This window comes from Myotis lucifugus, unplaced genomic scaffold, assembly GCF_000147115.1.
Source record: "Myotis lucifugus unplaced genomic scaffold, Myoluc2.0 scaffold_22, whole genome shotgun sequence".
In the NCBI taxonomy this organism is placed as follows: domain Eukaryota; kingdom Metazoa; phylum Chordata; class Mammalia; order Chiroptera; family Vespertilionidae; genus Myotis; species Myotis lucifugus.
In genome coordinates, this window is record NW_005871070.1 from 11,037,720 (window position 1) to 11,056,761 (window position 19,042).

The 19,042-nt window shown below is 48.7% G+C and overlaps 1 protein-coding gene and 1 pseudogene across 5 annotated transcripts in view; one reads left to right on the forward strand and one right to left on the reverse strand.

The window, feature by feature from the left end:
* Window positions 1-19,042, reverse strand: part of GGA2 (golgi associated, gamma adaptin ear containing, ARF binding protein 2) — a 29,136-nt gene that overhangs the window by 8,459 nt on the left and 1,635 nt on the right. For all 5 annotated transcript variants that reach the window (XM_023751560.1, XM_023751562.1, XM_023751563.1 and 2 more), the window contains exons 4-13: window positions 17,912-18,010; window positions 15,930-16,053; window positions 14,874-14,977; window positions 12,628-12,708; window positions 11,997-12,134; window positions 9,926-10,007; window positions 3,290-3,415; window positions 2,438-2,557; window positions 2,119-2,147; window positions 1,657-1,787 (exon numbers count right to left, since the gene is read on the reverse strand). In XM_023751560.1, the coding sequence (XP_023607328.1) occupies window positions 1,657-1,787; window positions 2,119-2,147; window positions 2,438-2,557; window positions 3,290-3,415; window positions 9,926-10,007; window positions 11,997-12,134; window positions 12,628-12,708; window positions 14,874-14,977; window positions 15,930-16,053; window positions 17,912-18,010 (1,034 nt within the window). The remainder of the gene's footprint in view (window positions 1-1,656; window positions 1,788-2,118; window positions 2,148-2,437; window positions 2,558-3,289; window positions 3,416-9,925; window positions 10,008-11,996; window positions 12,135-12,627; window positions 12,709-14,873; window positions 14,978-15,929; window positions 16,054-17,911; window positions 18,011-19,042) is intronic.
* LOC102438690 lies at window positions 14,029-14,538 on the forward strand (annotated as a pseudogene).

Consider the following 19,042-nt stretch of genomic DNA (forward strand, 5'->3'; position numbering starts at 1 on the left):
AGGCTTTCTGAAGAACAAGATAAGAGAGGGGAAAAAAGAAAAAAATACATATATGTATATGTGAGCATGTGTGTGTGTTTTAGAGGTATGGGACTATTTTTTTTACACTTTATTGATTTCAGAGAGGAATAAAGAGGGAGAGATAGAAACATCAATGATGAGAGAGAATCATGGATTGGCTGCCTCCTGCATACCCCCCACTGGGGATCGCAACCCCAGACATGTGCCCTGACCTCCTGGTTCATAGGTGGATGCTCAACCTCTGAGCCACACCAGCTGGGGCAGAGGTATGTGACTTTAGATAAGTAATTTAACCTAGGCCTCAGTTCTCTGAGGGTTGTTAAAATTAAATGAGCAAATGTCTGAAGAGCACTCAGTGGAATGTGTGACATAATGAGGATCCAATAAACTATTAATAAAGTAACCAATGTGGCTATCAGGCATCCTGACCACAGGCAGCTCAGCCAGGCTGTTTCCCACATGTGATACCCAGCGGGACGGAAGCCAGGAAGATGGTCACAGATTCAGGCACCACTTCATTCACACTTCTTTAGGATTTTGTCCATTTGCAACACAAACTGAAAACATTTTGGAAAACTGAAGCCCAGACAGAAGTAACCCATCAAAATAAGAATGACTGGCCCCTGTGGAGTGATGAGAGAACTGGGAAGAAGCCCCGCCCACACATCCCTGCCACCAGAGACCAATGGTCTCTCTCCACCAGGGTCATGGCACTCAGGCTGCTGAGAGAAGGCAAACTGCTAATATTTCCAGAGGCAAAGGGGCAGGGTCTCGGGAAATGTGTTCACATTCATAGCTCAGAGCGCCTCTGCTTGAGGAAACCTGTACTATAACCACTTCCCCAAGTGCCTCCAAACTGGAAGCTATGGAAAGATCCACAAGAGGGAAATGATTAAATGCACATATATGAGCATATATGAATCATATAACTATTTATATAAACTGACATGCACTCATATCAAAGATATGATGTGATATGAAAAAATCCACATTGGAGTACAGTTTATAAATTATGACCCCCATTTGTGTAAAAATAAGTGACAATTAACACATTACTACATGTATAGAAAGAAAGTGAAGAAGGAGCATTCAACATTGTCTTTAGGAGTTGATATTTGGGACTTTCTATATTAACTATTTCTCTAGTGATCAAATTTTACTTAACTTCAAATCTATAATAATAAAAGCATAATATGTAATTAGACTGGACGTCCTTCCGGACGACCTTCCAGACAAAGCTGGGGCTGTGAGGGAAGCCTGGGTCCGGGGTACCTGCTGGCGGCTGGAGGGAGGCCCAGGTCCTGGTGCAGAGGGAAGCCGGTGTCGGCAGCCGGGGGAAGGAAGGCCTACTCTTGCACAAATTTCATGCATTGGGCCTCTAGTTATATAATAATCAGAAAAAACAACCCTCAACCTACACACAACAAAAACATCGTTAATACTGCTGTTGCTGCTTAAACAAACCCTCTACAGAGACCTTGGCCAAGGGTGTCCTTTCCTCACTTGGGATGGTAGTAAAAGGAGGGGAGGGAAGCAAAGAAGCCTCCGCAGAGCGATGTCTCTGCCCGTCTTCAAGGGTCACCCCAGCCCTCATGCAAGGAGCCCTCGTCTCCCTCCCCTGCCCACACGACTCACAGGGCGCCCGAAGGAGGCTGTGGGGAGAGGAGGTCCAGCACACTCCTCTCTGCTGATGGGCTCTGAACACCGCCACCTGGCAGTGTGCCTGCAGGATTCCTCTTTTCCTTACAGCAACTCTGCCCGGCAACCTGCCAAACCAGGAAGAGCTAAGATGAGGCCAGGGTATGAATGACCACTAGCCACGGTGACACGCGGCACAGCTCTCCTGACCCACCAAAGCTACTGCGCACCGGGCTGATTACACTGCCTGAGGCAGGAGGGCAAGAGCAGAGCCCAGGCACTACCGAAGAGGATCAGCACGAGGAGACAAGGACGTGTGCCCTGTGGGGCTGCCAAATACAGCAGACCGAGGAAGAGGCTTTGGCCTCCAAGTCTACAGCACCCCAAGCTACAGTAGCCCCTCCCCTAAGCAGCTTTGTCCCTCCACTCCCCTGCGGGCCCCGGGAAGAGCTTCCTTACCTTGCTGGTAACTGGAGCATCACTGATTCCTACAAGGGAGGAACAGAGGGAGATGCACACCATCACTCATCCCGACAGGAGGGAGAGCGGCACCATGTCCACCCTTTCCAGGGCACTTAGCAAGCCCAAAGCAAAGAACCCACAGGCATTCACCACACCCACGGTGAACCTGAGACTAAGTGCCAAGAGGACCGCTCTGAGCTTCCCAGTATACCCACTTCCTTCTAAAAACAGGCACATTCCCCCCAAGGGGACCCAGCCTACTCACTCCCCAGGGAGCCGGGACCATTCTTGCCTGCTCCCCAAACCACCCCCTCACCTAAGGCTGCCAGGTCCTGATGAAGCAGAGACGGTGCCCCAGGCCCAGCCTGCTCAGACTCACTGTCCAGCTCCAAGTCGATCAGGCAGCTCCTCGGACAGGCTGCTGGACTCTGCAAGACTAGAGAACGGATTGAGAGGCTCTTCAGTCAGAGCGAGAGCAAGGTCTCCACTTAAAGCCGCCAGCTTCCCTCGGGCCTCCTCCCAGTCAAAACATCACAGCATCCCACCCTTAATACCCCCAGCACCTTCCACCTCAAGTGGAGGGCTTGGCAGAGAGCCTGCGTGGGGCCTGGAATGAGGAGCCAGAGGACTGCCTTCCCGCCAGTAGCCAGTCCTCCTCTGGTGGTCCATTCAGCCTGGACACAGCCAGCTGGCTTTGCCAGCTCAGAACCCCTCCGAGGTGCCTGACCACAGCCAACCAGAAACACCTGCAGGGCTGGATAAACATGCACACCCCTCGCCTAGCCCTAAGCAATCCTGACTCAGAAAGCCAAGGCCAGGGACCTAAGAATTTGCATTTTAACCAGAGTCCAGATGACTCTGATGCAGCGAGCTAGCATCAGGAACCACTCAAGATCATTTTTTGGTCTCCAGTTCCCATAAGCAAGCACGCATTAGAAAAGCAGTCTACACCTGGGCGCAATCAGCCATCTGCTTCTGTGTCTAGCCAAAGCTGGGGTCCAGCCTGCCAGCCAGTCCATCACGGCACATGCGACAGTTCTCACAGGAAAGGGAGAGGGAGAGTTTTCTCATTTCCACGTCATAACCCAGGATATTCTGCAGATCATCTCTTTCCTGGGATCTGAGGCTGCTCCAAGCAGCAGGTACAGAGAGGCTCTCTGCACATTACCTCTGGAGTCAGGTGTGTCTCCTGCTGTGCTGGTCACTGTGTTCCCAAAGATGACACGGCCCTCCATCACCTGTTTGTACAGCAGAACTCCCTGGGTGAGGAGGTCATTTGCCTGGAGAATCTCCGCTGGAGAATGAGAGAAAAATCAGAGTCCCCAAGTTTGGCTACCAATAACCACAGTCTTTTTTTCCCCAAATATATTTCTTTATTGATTACAGAGAGAAAAAGGAGAGGGAGAGAGAGATAGCCATATCAGTGATGAGACCTAGCCAATTTGACTCAATGGATAGAGCATCGGCCTATGAACTGAAGGGTTCCGAGTTCAATTCCGGTCAAGGACACATGCCCGGGTTTCGGGCTCCATCCCCAGTAGGGGGCGTGCAGGAGGCAGCTGATCAATGATTCTCTATCATCATTGATGTTTCAATATCTCTTCCTCCCTGAAATCAATCCTATATAATAAAAGGCTAATATGCAAATCGAATAAACGGTGGAATGACCGGCCGCTATGACATGCTCTGACCACCAGGGGCAGAAACTCAACTCATGAGCTGCCCCCTGGTGGTTAGTGCGTTCCCACAGGGGAGCACCGCTCAGCCAGAAGCCCTGAGCCGGGCTCAAGGCTGGCGAGCGTAGCGGCGTGGCGGGAGCCTCTCCTAAGGATGTCTCCGTGGGGAGCGGGCCTAAGCCAGCAGTTGGACATCCCCCAAGGGCTCCCGGACTGTGAGAGGGTGCAGGCTGGGCTGAGGGGGAACCTCCCCCCCGCCCCCGCCAGTGCACAAATTGTGTGCACCGGGCCTCTAGTAAAAAAATATATTTTTTTAAAAAAGAAACATCAGAGATGAGAGAGAATCATTGATCAGCTGCCTCCTGCACATCCCACACTGAGGCTGTGTAGGATCAAGCCTGCAACCCAGGCATGTGCCCTAACCAGGAACTGAACCGTGATCTCCTGGTTCATAGGTCCACACTCAACCACTGACCTATGCCGGCCAGGCTGTAGTCCTTTTTAAGACATTCCACAAGGCAGATGTCCCATGGCTCTGCCAGATGGGGTGTTATCCCTGTCTCTCCTGATCATGTGACCAGGCCCCTCTATCAGATCCAGTCACTTAATCCCTGAACCCCTACATTTCCATTCTCATGACAGAGGAGGAACCAAATTTTTTCTTTTTTAAATTAAATCCTTATTATTCAGATTATTACAGTCGTTCCTCTTTTTCCCCCCATAGCTCCCCTCCACCCGGTTCCCACCCCACCCTCCGCGCCCCCCCCCCCCGACTGTCCTCATCCATAGGTGCACGATTTTTGTTCAGTCTCTTCCCGCATCCCCCACACCCCTTTCCCCCCCAAGAATAGTCAGTCCACTCCCTTTCTATGCCCCTGATTCTATTATAATCACCAGTTTATTCTGTTCATCAGATTATTTATTCACTTGATTTTTAGATTCACTTGTTGATAGATGTGTATTTGTTGTTCATAGTTTGTATCTTTACCTTTTTCTTCTTCTTCCTCTTCTTAAAGGATACCTTTCAGCATTTCATATAATACTGGTTTAGTGGTGATGAACTCCTTTAGCTTTTTCTTATCTGTGAAGCTCTTTATCTGACCTTCAATTCTGAATGATAGCTTTGCTGGATAAAGTAATCTTGGTTATAGGTTCTTGGTATTCATCACTTTGAATATTTCTTGCCACTCCCTTCTGGCCTGCATAGTTTCTGTTGAGAAATCAGCTGACAGTCGTATGGGTACTCCCTTGTAGGTAACTGACTTTTTTTCTCTTGCTGCTTTTAAGATTCTCTCTTTGTCTTTTGGTCTTGGCATTTTAATTATGTGTCTTGGTGTGGTCCTCTTTGGATTCCTTTTGTTTGGGGTTCTCTGCGCTTCCTGGACTTGTAAGTCTATTTCTTTCACCAGGTAGGGGAAGTTTTCTGTCATTATTTCTTCAAATAGGTTTTCAATATCTTGCTCTCTCTCTTCTTCTGGCACCCCTATAATTCTGATGTTGGTACGCTTGAAGCTGTCCCAGAGGCTCCTTACACTATCTTCGTATTTTTGGATTCTTTTTTCATTTTGCTTTTCAGGTTGGGTGTTTTTTGCTTCTTTGTATTTCAAATCTTTGACTTGATTCTTGTGATCCTCTAGTCTGCTGTTGGGAGTCTGTATAATATTCTTTATTTCAGTCAGTGTATGCTTAATTTCTAGTGGGTCCTTTTTCATAACCTCGAGGGTCTCAATAGATTTCTTGAGGGTCTCATTAAGTTTATCGGCGGTTTCTAGAAAATTCTTGAAAAACCTTAAAAGTGTGGTTTTGAACTCTATATCCAGTAGTTTGCTTTCCTCCATTTCTGTCATTTGTGTCCTGTTTCTTTGTCTCTGCATTTTTTTATGCTTCGCTGTGTCGATAGAGTGGCTTTCTGTGCTAGGTGTCCTATAGGGCCCAGTGGCTCAGCCTCCCCAATTACCTGAGGTGGACACACTTGGTGCATCCCTTTGTGGGCTTTGTGCACAGTCTTGTTGTAGTTAAGCCTTGATTGTTGTAGGTAACACTGGGAGGGATTGACCTCCAGGCCAATTGGCTGTGAGAATCAGCTGTGTCTACGGTGGGAGAACTTCTGTGCTGGAGACACCCCTCCAGGGCAAGACTTGCTTCAATGGGACTTTGGTGCTCACTGAGTCTGCCCCCTGAGTGTGTCCTTTATGGATCCAAGGAGCTGCAATCTGGATGGTCCCACTCTGACCACCGGGCACAATGGCTCCTGGATCTCTAAGGAGGTGCTAATCTAGCCTCTGCCTGAAGCTATCCAGCAGGAGCCAGCTGTGATGCAATGCAAGTTGCCCTGGGGCCTTGGGCCAGCTGCAGTTTGTTAGGTAATTATCAGATTGCAAAGGGCCAGGCCTTTCATATGCAAAAGCCTCCATGCACGGCTTGGGCGTGGCGGGGTCCCAGGGGATCAACAGGGCAGAGTGAGCAGTTATGGCTGCTCTCAGACCTGCCCTCAGTGGCCCTGCCTCTCAGTGTCCCGGCAATCGCTGCAAGCACCCCCAAGAGAAAGCTGCCCTCAAGTTCCGACCAATGCCAAACTGTCCAGTTTCTCCCGTATGAGTCTGGGTCCCCAGAGACTCGCCCAGAACTGGAGCTCAGAGCTTGAGACTCCCTCCCGATTGAAAAAGACAACCGTGTCCTCAGCGGCCAGCCCTCTCCACATGCGCCTCTGTACCTCTGTATTTTACTTCTGCACCGCACCTCCTCTGAGTCTCGGTATGCTTTTCTCTTTCCCTCTAGTTGTAGAATTTCCACTCAGCCAGCTTTCCTGTGATTCTGGATGATGTCCGTTCCGTCTTTTAGTTGTATTTTTGAAGTGGCTGTGCGAGGCAGCAATCTCTGGTGTTTACCTATGCCGCCATCTTGGTTTCTCTTCCCTCCTCCAAATTTTTTCACTTTCTATGCCTGTTCTGTCCAACACGATAGCCAACTGCTGAAATATGACTCCATCAACTAAGGAACTAAAACTTTATTTTAATTAATCTAAAATTAAAACAGAAAGCTGTTTTATCAATGTGAATGCAAATACTAAAAGAATTTTTTGGTACTTTATTCAGTTAGTAAAAAGCTTTTAAGTATGTAGGGAACCAACTGTTATATGAATCTCCCCTTTTAAAATCTAAATATAGATCAAGTATTCCTGATGAAAATTTAATGTCCAAATTAAAATGTCCTGAAAGTGTAAAATACATCCAGATTTCAAAAACTACATGAGCCTCTCATGGTCTGGTTTACCTGTAAAAAATCGCTCCCAGGAGAGACAGACAGGAGAGCACAGGGCCAGGGGCCATGGAGGCTAAAGTGCCAGAAGGTTACCTCCCAGAAGGGACCCCCCATTGCTTCCTGCCAACAACCAGACACTACGGGCCTCTTGAACACCACCTATGAAGTATTCTTGTTCCCCTTGGCCCGACCCAGTTGAACCTGAATCTGATGAAACCCCCTGATCCCACTGATAAGGAATCTCAGGAATAGAGACTAATGCTAAACACCATGAGGGATGCCATCAGAAAACTGAGACCAAAAGAAACTCTGCAAGTCAAAGGACAAATTTTTCACACAAAAAATAAGGACAGCCCTACCTGGTTTGGCTCAGTGGATAGAGCGTCGGCCTGCGGACTGAAAGGTCCCAGGTTCGATCCCGGTCAAGGGCATGTACCTGGGTTTCGGGCACATCCCCAGTAGGAGATGTGCAGGAGGCGGCTGATCGATGTTTCTCTCTCATCGATGTTTCTAACTCTCTATCCCTCTCCCTTCCTCTCTGTAAAAAATCAATAAAATATATTTAAAAAAAATGAAAACAACATATTTAAAATATATATATATAGTCCTAACCCAGTGGTTCTCAATCTTCTGGCCCTTTAAATACAGTTCCTCATGTGACCCAACCATAAAATTATTTTCATTGCTACTTCATAACTGTAATGTTGCTACTGTTATGAATCGTAATGTAAATATCTGATATGCAGGATGGTCTTAGGCGACCCCTGTGAAAGGGTCGTTCGACCGCCAAAGGGGTCGCGACCCACAGATTGAGAACCGCTGCCCTAACCGGTTTGGCTCAGTGGATAGAGCGTCGGCCTGCATACTGAAAGGTCCCGGGTTCGATTCCGGTTAAGGGCATGTACCTTGGTTGTGGGCACATCCCCAGTAGGAGATGTGCAGAAAGCAGCTGATAGATGTTTCTCTCTCATCGATGTTTCTGTCTATCCCTCTCCCTTCCTCTCTGTAAAAAATCAATAAAAAATATTTTTAAAAAATATTAACCAATTTCAAAGTATGGTTTTTCTTTTGAGTCTGGTTTAGAACAAACTATTTAAAAAGGAGGGGGGCAAACAGTAGCAAGAAGTACTTAAAGAGGGAAACGCCAGAGAACTCTGAACACTGACTGGATATTTAATTACTTTGAAATGTTTGGAATTTGCTTCAAAATAGAATGGGGGGTGGAGGGAAAGAGTGCTACAGAAGAAACAAAATAGAAAGACTGGTCACAAGTTGGTCATTGTCAATAGAAGAGTACATAGGATTTATTCTACTATTCCCCTTTCTGATGTGTTTGGGGAGTTTCAATAAAAAACAAATTTTTAAAATAGGGTTGTTTTTTTTTAATTGATTTTAGAGAGGAAGGGAGTCAGGGATAGAAACATTAATGATGAGAGAAAATCATTGATTGGCTGCCTCCTGCATGTCCCCTACTGGGGACTGAGTCCACAACCCAGACATGTGCTCTTGACCAGAATCAAACCCAGGACCTTTCAGTCTGTAGGCCAATGCTCTATCCACTGAACCAAACCAGCTAGGGCTAAAATGTTTTGGATTTTTCATTGATTTCAGAGAGAGGAAGGGAGAGGGAGAGAGAGATAGAAACATCAATGATAAGAGAAAATCATTGATCAGCTACCTCCTGCACACACACCCCCTCCCCCCATGGGATCAAGCCTGCAACCTGGACATGTGCCCTGACCAGGAATAGAACCGTGACCTCCTGGTTCATGAATCGACACTCAACCACTGAGCCATACTGGCTGGGCAAACAAAATGTTGTGTTTTTGTTTGTTTTTTTCCAGAATGGATTGATTTTTTTTCTTTCTTTCTTTATTGATTAAGGTATTATATATGTGTCCTTATCCCCCCATTTCCCCCCCCCCACAAAATGTTTTTTTTTTAAATATATTTTTATTGACTTTCTACAGAGAGAAAGGGAAAGGGATAGAGAGTTAGAAACATCGATGAGAGAGAAACATCGACCAGCTGCCTCCTGCACACCTCCCACTGGGGATGTGCCCGCAACCAAGGTATATGCCCTTGACCGGAATCGAACCCGGGACCCCCCAGTCCGCAGGCCGACGCTCCATCCACCGAGCCAAACCGGTTTTGGCAACACAAAATGTTTTAATACCCATGTTCAGGTACTAAAATTCTCCATTCTCCTGCCCTAGCCCATGTGGCTCAGTTGTTTGGAGCACCATCCTGTACATCAAAAGGTTGCACAGTTTAATTCCTGGTCAGAGCACATACCTAGGTTGCAGGTTCGATCCCCAGTCGGGGGGAGTACATGTAGGAAGGCAATGCAGTGATGTTTCTCACTCACACTGATGTTTCTCTCTCTCCCTCCCCCACACTTTCCCTCTCTCTAAAATCAATAAGCATGTCCTTGGGTGAGGATTAAAAAAATTGCTCTGCTCTCCCTACAACTAACTCCTTAGGTTACCTGTCCAGCCCCTGAAGGCACCCAGTTTGGGGGAACCTCCAACATAACCACTGGCAGCCACTGCTGGGCCTCTGTGGGACGTCTAGCCTTTCTTCAGGCCACCAGCACTATCTACTCTTTCTTCTCTCACCCTCACACCCAATCTACATGGTAAATTTCCTCTTTCCATGCTTTCAGACCAGATGCTGATTTCTTGCTCAAGACTAGATTCTTCTAGAAATCAGTTCTAAGTCAAATTAGGTCATGCCCTTCCTGAGCCCATCACCATAAACCCGAAAGTCCATTCTGCCTGTTCCTGGCACCCCGGAGGCACAACAGGAAGGAGCACGCCTGCTTGCACCTGGGCTGCTGCCTGTGCCGAGAGAAAGGGAGCCGTTACCTAGTGCGTCGTCATCGTCCACAGTGTCACTCGCCAGCCGGAACAGGGTGGGCCGCAGCTTCTCACACCTCTCATACACAACCTGGGAAACAGAACTCCGCTCACCACACACCCAGGACCCACAGGAAGGCCAGGGTGTGCGTAAGCATGTGCAGAGCCGGGCCCCAGGAGCTCTCCTCCATCAGCCCCAAATTCATGACTGCAGGTTTGAAGTGACAGGGCAGTTACAGTTTCAGAAACAGTCTGGACTACAATTGTATAAGAATTTTTTTAAATAATAGTTAAAAAGGTGATAAGACCTTAGGTCAACCCTGGCCGGGCAGCTCAGTTGGTTAGAGTGTCATTCCAATACACCAAGGTTGCAGGTTCACCACCAACCGGTCAGGACACATACAAGAATCAACCAGTGAATACGTAAATAAATGGAACAACAAATCGATGTTTCTCACTCTCTCACCCTTCCTCTCTCCCAAATCCATTAATAATGTTTTTTAAAAGACTTTAGCTCAGAAAGAAACTACTATGTCAGTGTACAAGATACTCTTCTTCAAGCTCCCTTCCCCTGCTTCCCCAAGAACAGCTTGCAATGAATGACCCTCCGTGGAAGCCTGTGGAGACTTCCCATCCAACTGCTGTCGGGGCCAGTATTCTCTTTAGAGCAACATTCCCATGATTCCCACCACAGGTTCTCCAGAACTAAACCTCACCCCCTCACCCTACACCCAACACCACGTGGGAAAGCTCATCTCCGTCATCGCAGGGAGAGTGCTCCAGACCAGCGGTCGCCAACCTTTCGGACCTCATGGACCACCAGTTGGCGACCGCTGCTCCAGACCACTTCACCGTCCACACACTGCTGAGGAGCACACAGCTTCTGCACACCTCAAGCTCCCTCCCTGCACGGGAGCTCCGATAACACTCCAGCCCTCTCCCGGCGCAGAGGAAACAGCCCATCCAACAGGCGAGTCCGGGAGAGGAAGCAGGAGCCCCTTCCTTCAGCTGTGCTCTGGAGTGTGACCTGCCTCTATGGAAGCCCACAATTGCATCTGCTCCTACCTGCTCTAAGTGTTAAAGAAGGAACCCCTGTGGGAAGGACAGTGGTGAGCCAGCAACATCTTAGGTGGCAGGTAAACCTGCCCGGTTCTAGGGTTCAGTATCAGCAAGCCACTGGCCGGTACTTACTTGCTACATTTTCCAACATCAGCTTTATCCATTATCAAGATGAACTTTTGTTTCCAGCTGCGTTTCTCCTACCTCGTAACTGGTTATTATCTTGGCTGGGGGAAAAATGGCTGACTCAGACATTCCCACCATCCCCTGCCTGGCTACACCAAGTGGTGGTGTGTCTTAGGTATGACACCAGAGCATCATCAACAAAAGAAAAACAGACACAAACTGAACTTCCAAATTAAAAGCTTTTGCCCTGGCCAGTGTGGCTCAGTTGGTTGGGTGTTGTCCTGTGCACTGAAAGGTTGCTGACAGTTCGATTCCCGGTCAGGGCACATGTCTGGGTTGCTGGCTCCATCCCTGATAGGAGGCATGCAGGAGGCAGTTGATCAATGTTTCACTCTCACATTGATCAAAGTTTCTCTTTCCCTTTCTCTCTCTCTAAAAAGCAATTTTTTTAAATCTTTAAAAAAAATTAAAAACTTTTTGCTTCAAACGACAGTTAAAAGATAACCCACAGAGTATATCCAGAATCTATAAAGAATTCTTCATTGTGCCCTAGCTGGGTGGCTCAAGTAGTTGGAGTGTTGTCCTATGTATCAAACGGTTGAGGGTTCGATTCCCAGTCAGGGCACATGCCTAAGTTGTGGGTTTGATCCCTGGTAAGGGTGCGTGCAGGAGGCAATCGACTGATGTTTCTCTCTCTCTAAAAAAATCAATAAAAACATATTCTCTGGTGAGAATAAAATAAAAAAGAATTCTTGATCTTAACAATGGCTGCACAGATGGACACACATCAACACGCAGCAAATACGCTGTAAAGAGGTGCAATTTCTAGTATGTCAGTTACATTTAGCTACTCCTGAACTGTTCCCTTCCTTTCTTTGCGATTAGAGAAGAGTACCTGCAGGGCCTCCTGGTCTGGCGGAGCCTGTCCCGGCCTGCGATACCGGCTCAGCATTTCCTGCAGCACCTTCACGTGGCTCCGCACTTCCTCCACGGCACTGACTCTCTTGGACACCTTCTCTGATTTCTCTTGCTCCTTTGGGAGAGAATGGCAGTGAGGAAGCAGAAGGCCTGGATAAAGCCTGAACAGGGGTGGGAAGGGGCAGTGCACGAGGGAGAGCTCAGGCAAGTCATGAAACGGATGGAGGGAGTGCTTGCTCGGCGGTGAGGAAAGTCCTCCAAGCCCAGGATTCCTGGGGAAGACAATGCAGCCGGGGGCTGGCGAGCCACTACTTTGTACCACCAGCATTAACTCTCTGAAAAACAGATTTCCAAACTGGATCTGTCCACACAATACCTGCCACTGGGACAGAACTGGTGTCTGTGAAACACTTTGCGCTCCTGGACGGAAGTAATTAGAAAGCATATAGCATGACCCCTGCTTCCAGTCACCACCTGCGACTTCAGGGAGCACATGGCTGTTCCCCAGCTCAGAGTAGGGTAATCCCTCTCCCAGAGAGCTGTGCACACACACACTGTGCAGCCCTGTCCAAGGCTGGTTCTGCAGGATGCAGTGGGAAAACGCCTACCTCCTTGACCAAACTCTTGATCAGCCGATTCGCAGCCTGCAGATCCTCAGGGTGGCTGCTCTTCAGAAGCCTTGTCAGAAGCTGCAGGTGAACAAGAAGAGTAGGTTGAACTATTCCCCATGGTGTCAAATGTGTGGCATCAGCAATAGAAGAGCTAACACTAATAGGAGCTTTACATTTCACATGCATTATCTGATCTGAGCAAATCTGTGCGATCATGCAGCCATGTAAGTACTACCACTATCTCCACAGACCACTGCTTTCAGTGGTGGAGGATGATAGCCCCCAGAAGACACTTGGCAAAGTCGGGAGACACGCTGGTTGTCACAATTGGGGATGCTACTGATGCTGTAAACATCCTACAGTGCACAGGCAGCCCCAACAAGAAAACTAGCTTGCCCAAAGGTCAATAGTGTCGAGTTGTCCTGGACCATGGATTCTACGATGCGGCAGCCCTTGGCGGTCTTGTTTGCTTTATTCCCAATGCCCAGCAGAACACCTGGCACATAGGAGTCACTCAATCTTTGGTGGATGGAGGGCAGAAAAGATAAGGCTACTAAGCCCAGAGAGTGTAAGCAGCTCTCTCGGGTTTCTTTCTCAGAAGTCCAAGCCCTAACTCCTCCCTTGCTCCTTCCCCGCTCTGCAATGTTAGACACCAGCAGAGAGGAGCCAGGGAGCACAGAGCAGCCCTGCTCATCTGCCTCCAGGATGCCATGCCCCTGAGGATCTGGTCCAGGGAAGGAAGGCACAGCTGGAAGGCCATGGGTACCAGAGAGACACACATATGGCCTGGCGCTCTCCTGGTACTGCACTTACCGGACCTGTGAGGGACCAAGACCAGGAACGACCCAAAGCACCAACACCACTGATGCGCTGGGCAGTGGTTCCCAACCTTCTTTTGGCCACGCCCCACCTAAGCATCTCTTAAATCCCGATACTCCCCCGTGGTATATAATTCTCATTATTCAAAAAGTGCACTCCCATTCACATGGAGGAAGCCTAAACGGCCATTATCTTGGTCTAAACAAGCTTCCAAAGAACATGGCACCCATGAAAGAGAAAAATAAAAGAACAAAAGGACAGCTGAAGTACTGAGGAAGAAATCACTAAGAAATTGTTTAAAAAAAAATATGAAGTGATATGAAAAAATAGCAAATAAAGTTTCAAAACATGTAATAGAGAACTGATGCATAAATATGTCACAATATGTATTTATATACTGCATATGAGGACCCTAGAACCATAAGAAGTGCACAATTTCACTGTTAATAACTCATTCTTGAATTGCCCCCCTTAAAAATCAAATTGCCCCCCTGTGCGGCATGTGCCCACATTGGGAACCACTGCTCTAGGGTAACCCAGGGGCTTGGCCTGGGTTTTGACCACCTCCTTCCCCTTACTGATGTCTGAAGATTCTTGGAGGCAGTAGTAGAAGGAAAATGGGTAGGTCTTTTGCGTCTTGGCCACCGACATGCCATCCAGACTGAAGAAGACCCGGAAACTTCGGGGCCACATGAGCCACGGCCACGGCCACATTGGCAAGCACAGGAAGCACAGAGGGCCGAGGTAATGCTGGCGGCTTGCATCGTCACAGGATCAACTTCGACCAATATCACCCAGGCTACTTTGGGAAAGTGGGTATGAGACATTACCACTTAAAGGGGAACCAGAGCTTCTGCCCAACTGTCAGCCTCGATAAACTGTGGGCCCTGGTCAGTGAGCAGACACGGGGAAATGCTGTCAAGAGCAAGACTGGAGCTGCTCCTTCACGATGTGGTGCGATCGGCTACTACAAAGTTCTGGGGAAGGGAAAGCTCCAAAGCAGCCTGTCATCATGAAGGCCCAGTTCTTCAGCAGAAGAGCTGAGAAGATGAAGGGTGTTGGTGGGGCCTGTGTCCTGGTGGCTTGAAGCTACATAGAAGGAAGTTCATTAAAATGTCCACAAGTTTTTTAAAACAAAGGGGGGGGGGGCAGGGGAGGAAAATGCCAGGCTTACTGGCACTAAAAAGACCTAAGCCAACATACGACAGGTTATTTCCATATGACTGACCATCTGCACCACAGAAAACACCCAACCCTTATGCTACCTCACTCGTAAAAACCTGCTCCAGAGAGAACTCACATCAGGGCCAACCACATGTTCAGGGCTCAGAAGACATTCCAGGGGACATTTGAAGGGAGCCCCTACAAGAAGGGGTCTGAGCAGATTCCAGGTAGGCCACCAAGGTCAGAGAAGAGCTCCTTACCTTTGACTTTTCTTCATCAGCATCAAAGATGGAGCTCCTGGGCCAGGGAGAAGGTGGGGGCAAGATTTTATCCACTGGTAGTTTAGGGTCTTGCTTTACGATTCCTGAAACATGCAATTCATCAAGTGAAGATACTGATACGGGTACCCACTGACTTCATCAGGATCCCGTATAAGCCCCAGTTCCTGATGCCCAGACAGGCAACATTGTCAACGGCCTTCAAAGATACATCCAGGGTACAATCTGCATCCTCCCTCCAGAGAACCGAAGGAACCAGCACCAAGACATCAGGGCCGACCAAGTCAGAGCAGAACCAGAGCCTATGGTTAGCAGCCTACAGAGTCTATGCTATAAAAATACTTACCATTTTATTCAGGTACATACCTCCCAGGGCCCAAAAGCTACAGCAGGATCCCTGACACTCCTAAAGTCATTGAGTCCATGTGACGGGAAAATAGCCCATCCCAAACCCAGGTCCTTCCTCTACAGAGCCCAGGGGAAGGGAGCATGGATTCCCAGTGCCACACAGGACACAGCATACAACCTCACAGAGAATACAGAAGCTCGGGGGGAACAGGCTGTCCTCCTCCCCGGGTGTCAGTGTCTGGGTCTCTATCTCCGAGACCAGGGACACAGTGCCTGCCTCAGACTGAGGCCTAGTCAGAGCAGAGATGACGACACTAACAAGCAACAGTGGTCTATCTCCTGCCAGGAAAGGCAAGGGCGCAAGACCGTCTCTGAGGCACTGAGGACGACCTCAGCTAAGAGCAGCAGACACTGAGAAAAGCTCTAGCAAACCAGCCCATACCCTCACCACAAGCTAACCCTGGAGGAACCTGAAGTCTGCTACAGTGAGGACAACCCCAGCAACAACAATCTCAAACCAGCTAGCTCCTGCCACCAGCAGGAGAGGTTTGCCCACTGCTAGACAGTGAAAATTACTTGTCTCGGTTTCCACTGTACAGTTTTCACCAACAAAGCACAAAGCACTAAAAACAGCAAAAAGGAACAAGTGCTGTGAAAAAGGGAACACAGCGCAAATAATGGAAATCAGACCTTGTTTCTTCAGCATCTGATAAGCATCTCGGATCTTAATGTCTTCTGGAAACCAGACTGTCCAGCTGAAGAGGATTTCGATGACTCTTCCTTTAACCTTTTCTGTGGTCCAGGACCCTAGGTACTGAAAGCAATTAGGAAGGAGAATTACAGAGCTGGCGGAGATGCTGCTGACGCCGGAGCGGAGAACTGCCCCAGGTTGAGAGCTGAAGCTCAGCCAGAAGTCAAATCACCTGGGACAAGGAACTAAAATTAAAACCCACCATATATTGGCCTAGGTTAGAGCCACTGGAGACACTCATTGTTTGACTGGGGCAGGTGAGGAATAATAAAGAACATGTTTGTTCTTTGTCTCCAGTTCTGGCACAGAGTTTCAAAAACCCTTGGAAGTTTTTGAGTGATAGGAATCTTTGTTACTTACAACGAGCCCCCTTGGACCAGACCTGAGTTTAAGCTAACCTCAGGGTGGGAATTCATTTCAAGGGAGGGGCTGACTATGCCACAAGGCCAACCATGTGATCAGAGGGTTGGAACTTTCAGCCTCATTTGAACCCAATAGAGGAGAGGGGCTGGAGAGTGAGTCCAATCACCCAGCCAATAATTTAATCCATTGTGCCTTCATACGAGAACTCTGAGTAAAGCTGAAACAAGGCCCACCAAGCTCCCTGACTGAACACATGGATGTGCTGAAGGGTGGTGGGCTGGGCGCCATAAGGAAAGGCACACAAGCTCTTGCTCCTCTCCCCCCAAGACCCTGGCCATGTATCCCCTCCATTTGTCTCCTTTATAACCACAGTAAGTACAGTGCTTTCCTGTAGTGAATATGGAACCTTGTGGAGGTGGTCTGAGAAGTCCAACTCTGTAGTTGGTCAGGCAGAAGAACAGACTCATGGCTGGTGTCTAAATTAGGCATCATCTAAGTATCATGAAGTCCTGATCACGTAGGCTCTGCACTAACTCTGGGTAGTGTCAGAACTGAACTGAATTAAACTGTAGGACACACAGTTGGTATCAGAGAAGTGTTGCTGGAAAGCAGCAAAGAAAGGCTCCATCTGTGTCAGTTACCTGAGAATGCGGAGCTGAGACAGGTGCCAGGGGGGAAGGTGCAGAGGACAAGGCAAGAAGTGGTATGAAACTTAAAGCCACATCTAGCATCTCTTGCTGTCTACCAGGAAACCTGTGCTCCCCATCTAGGCCACCCATCCATAAGGCCATTGGGCAATACACACACACACACACACACACACACACACACACACACACACACTAGAAGCCCAGTGCATGAAATTTATGCACTTGAGGGGTGGTGCAGTCTGGGAGCCCACGGGGAGCCGGCCTAAGCTGGTAGTCAGACATTGTTAGCGCTGCCACAGAGGCGCGAGAGGCTCCCACCACAGCAGCTGCGCTCACCAGCCATGAGCCTGGCTTCTGGCTGAGTGGTGCTCCCGCTGTGGGAGTGAACTGACCACCAGGGGGGCAGTTCCTGCGTTGAGCGTCTGCCCCCTGGTGGTCAGTGCGCATCATAGCAACCGGTCGTTCCGCTGTTCGGTTGATTTGCATATTAGTCTTTTATTACATAGGATTTTTATTGATTTTAGAAAGAGAAGAAGGAAGAGGAAGAGAGAGAGAAACATTAATTGGTTGCCTTCCCCAACCTAGACCAAACCTGCAACCTAAGTATGTGTCCTGACCAAGAATCAGACTGGCAACCTTTCAGTGCACATGATAACACTCAACCAACTGAGCCCCTCAGTCTGGGCCAAAAGGCCATTTTTAAAGGGAGAATAATGTAAAGATGCTAACAATGGAGGGCAGGGATCAGCAAAGTCATCCTCGACCTTGGAGAAGAGAGCTTTGCCATCTAGGGCCTCCTCTCTCAGCTCCTTCACAAACCTGAGACAGGCCGTACACAGGAGGGGGCAAGAGTTTGAAGGCTGAGCCAGGTGCAGTACAGTAAGCAGGGCCAAGACCACGGCACTCACCTTTGGGGACAGCACTTTGATCAGCTCATTCAGGAAGCGGAACTTGGCCACCTCGTTGTGGAACTTCTCTCCACAGTGGTTCACACACGTCTCCAGCACCTGCACAGACACGGGGCTCCCACGAGAATGGGAAAACCTCTGGCTCCAGGCTCGCCTGAAATCTGATGAGCACTTGCTGGAGCCAGAGCTAGTTTTTACTTGGGACTATGAGGACAGTGAAGTTTGGGGGAAAGGGTAACATTTTCAGATTTTTTTTAAAAAGCACCTATTTGATCTTGCTATATCTAACAGGTTTGTGCCCAGAAAACAGCTCAGTGGTGTGTGTACCTTTGAGATCCTTTGGGCAGGTGACTCCCTCCCACTCAGAGGCCACATCCAGTATGTAAGGCCCATGAATTGCTGAGCCACACGTCCCCTGCTGGCATGCAAGTGGGGCCTACACACATTTTCTTTGGTCCACACTACTGTTAAACATGTCAGGTTAGTCACCAACATAAAAAAATTCAGAGAATTCACGCCTGGCTGGCGTAGCTCAGCAGTTGAACATCAAGCCAGGAACCAAGAGGCCACCGGTCAGGGCACATGCCCGGGCTCAATCCCCACAGGTGTGCAGGAGGCAGCTGATTGATGATGTTTCTCTCTCATCAATGATTCTATCTCTATCCCTCTCCCTTCCTCTCTCTCTAAAAAAATCAATGAAATATATATTTTTTTTAATTCAGAGAATTCATACAAAAATCTGGACTTATGGTTTCTCTTTAAAAACAAGAAGTTCTAACAACAATGGGCCCAAACTCATGGCTGGCAATACCAGCCGGTGCCACACTGCAGCCATCCTTCCCTGGCTGGGTGAGCGCTCTCCAGGATTTTGGTCCTCACCCAGTGGCTCACTCACTACGTCACCAGTCTGGCCCTGTGGGCACTTAACTTACCAGCCCTGGTCTATGAAGAGCTAAGGAAATAAAACCTTTCATTCTCCCAAAGCAAGCTCGGCGCTGCTCTCTAGAAGCAGACCTAGGACGGGCGACCAGAGCCCAGCCTCCGTGGCCAGCGAAGGTGAACCTCGCAGGCTCCCCACCACTCCACAATGGGGCTGGGGCCCAGCTCCCTCTGGCTCAGGACAGGAGAACT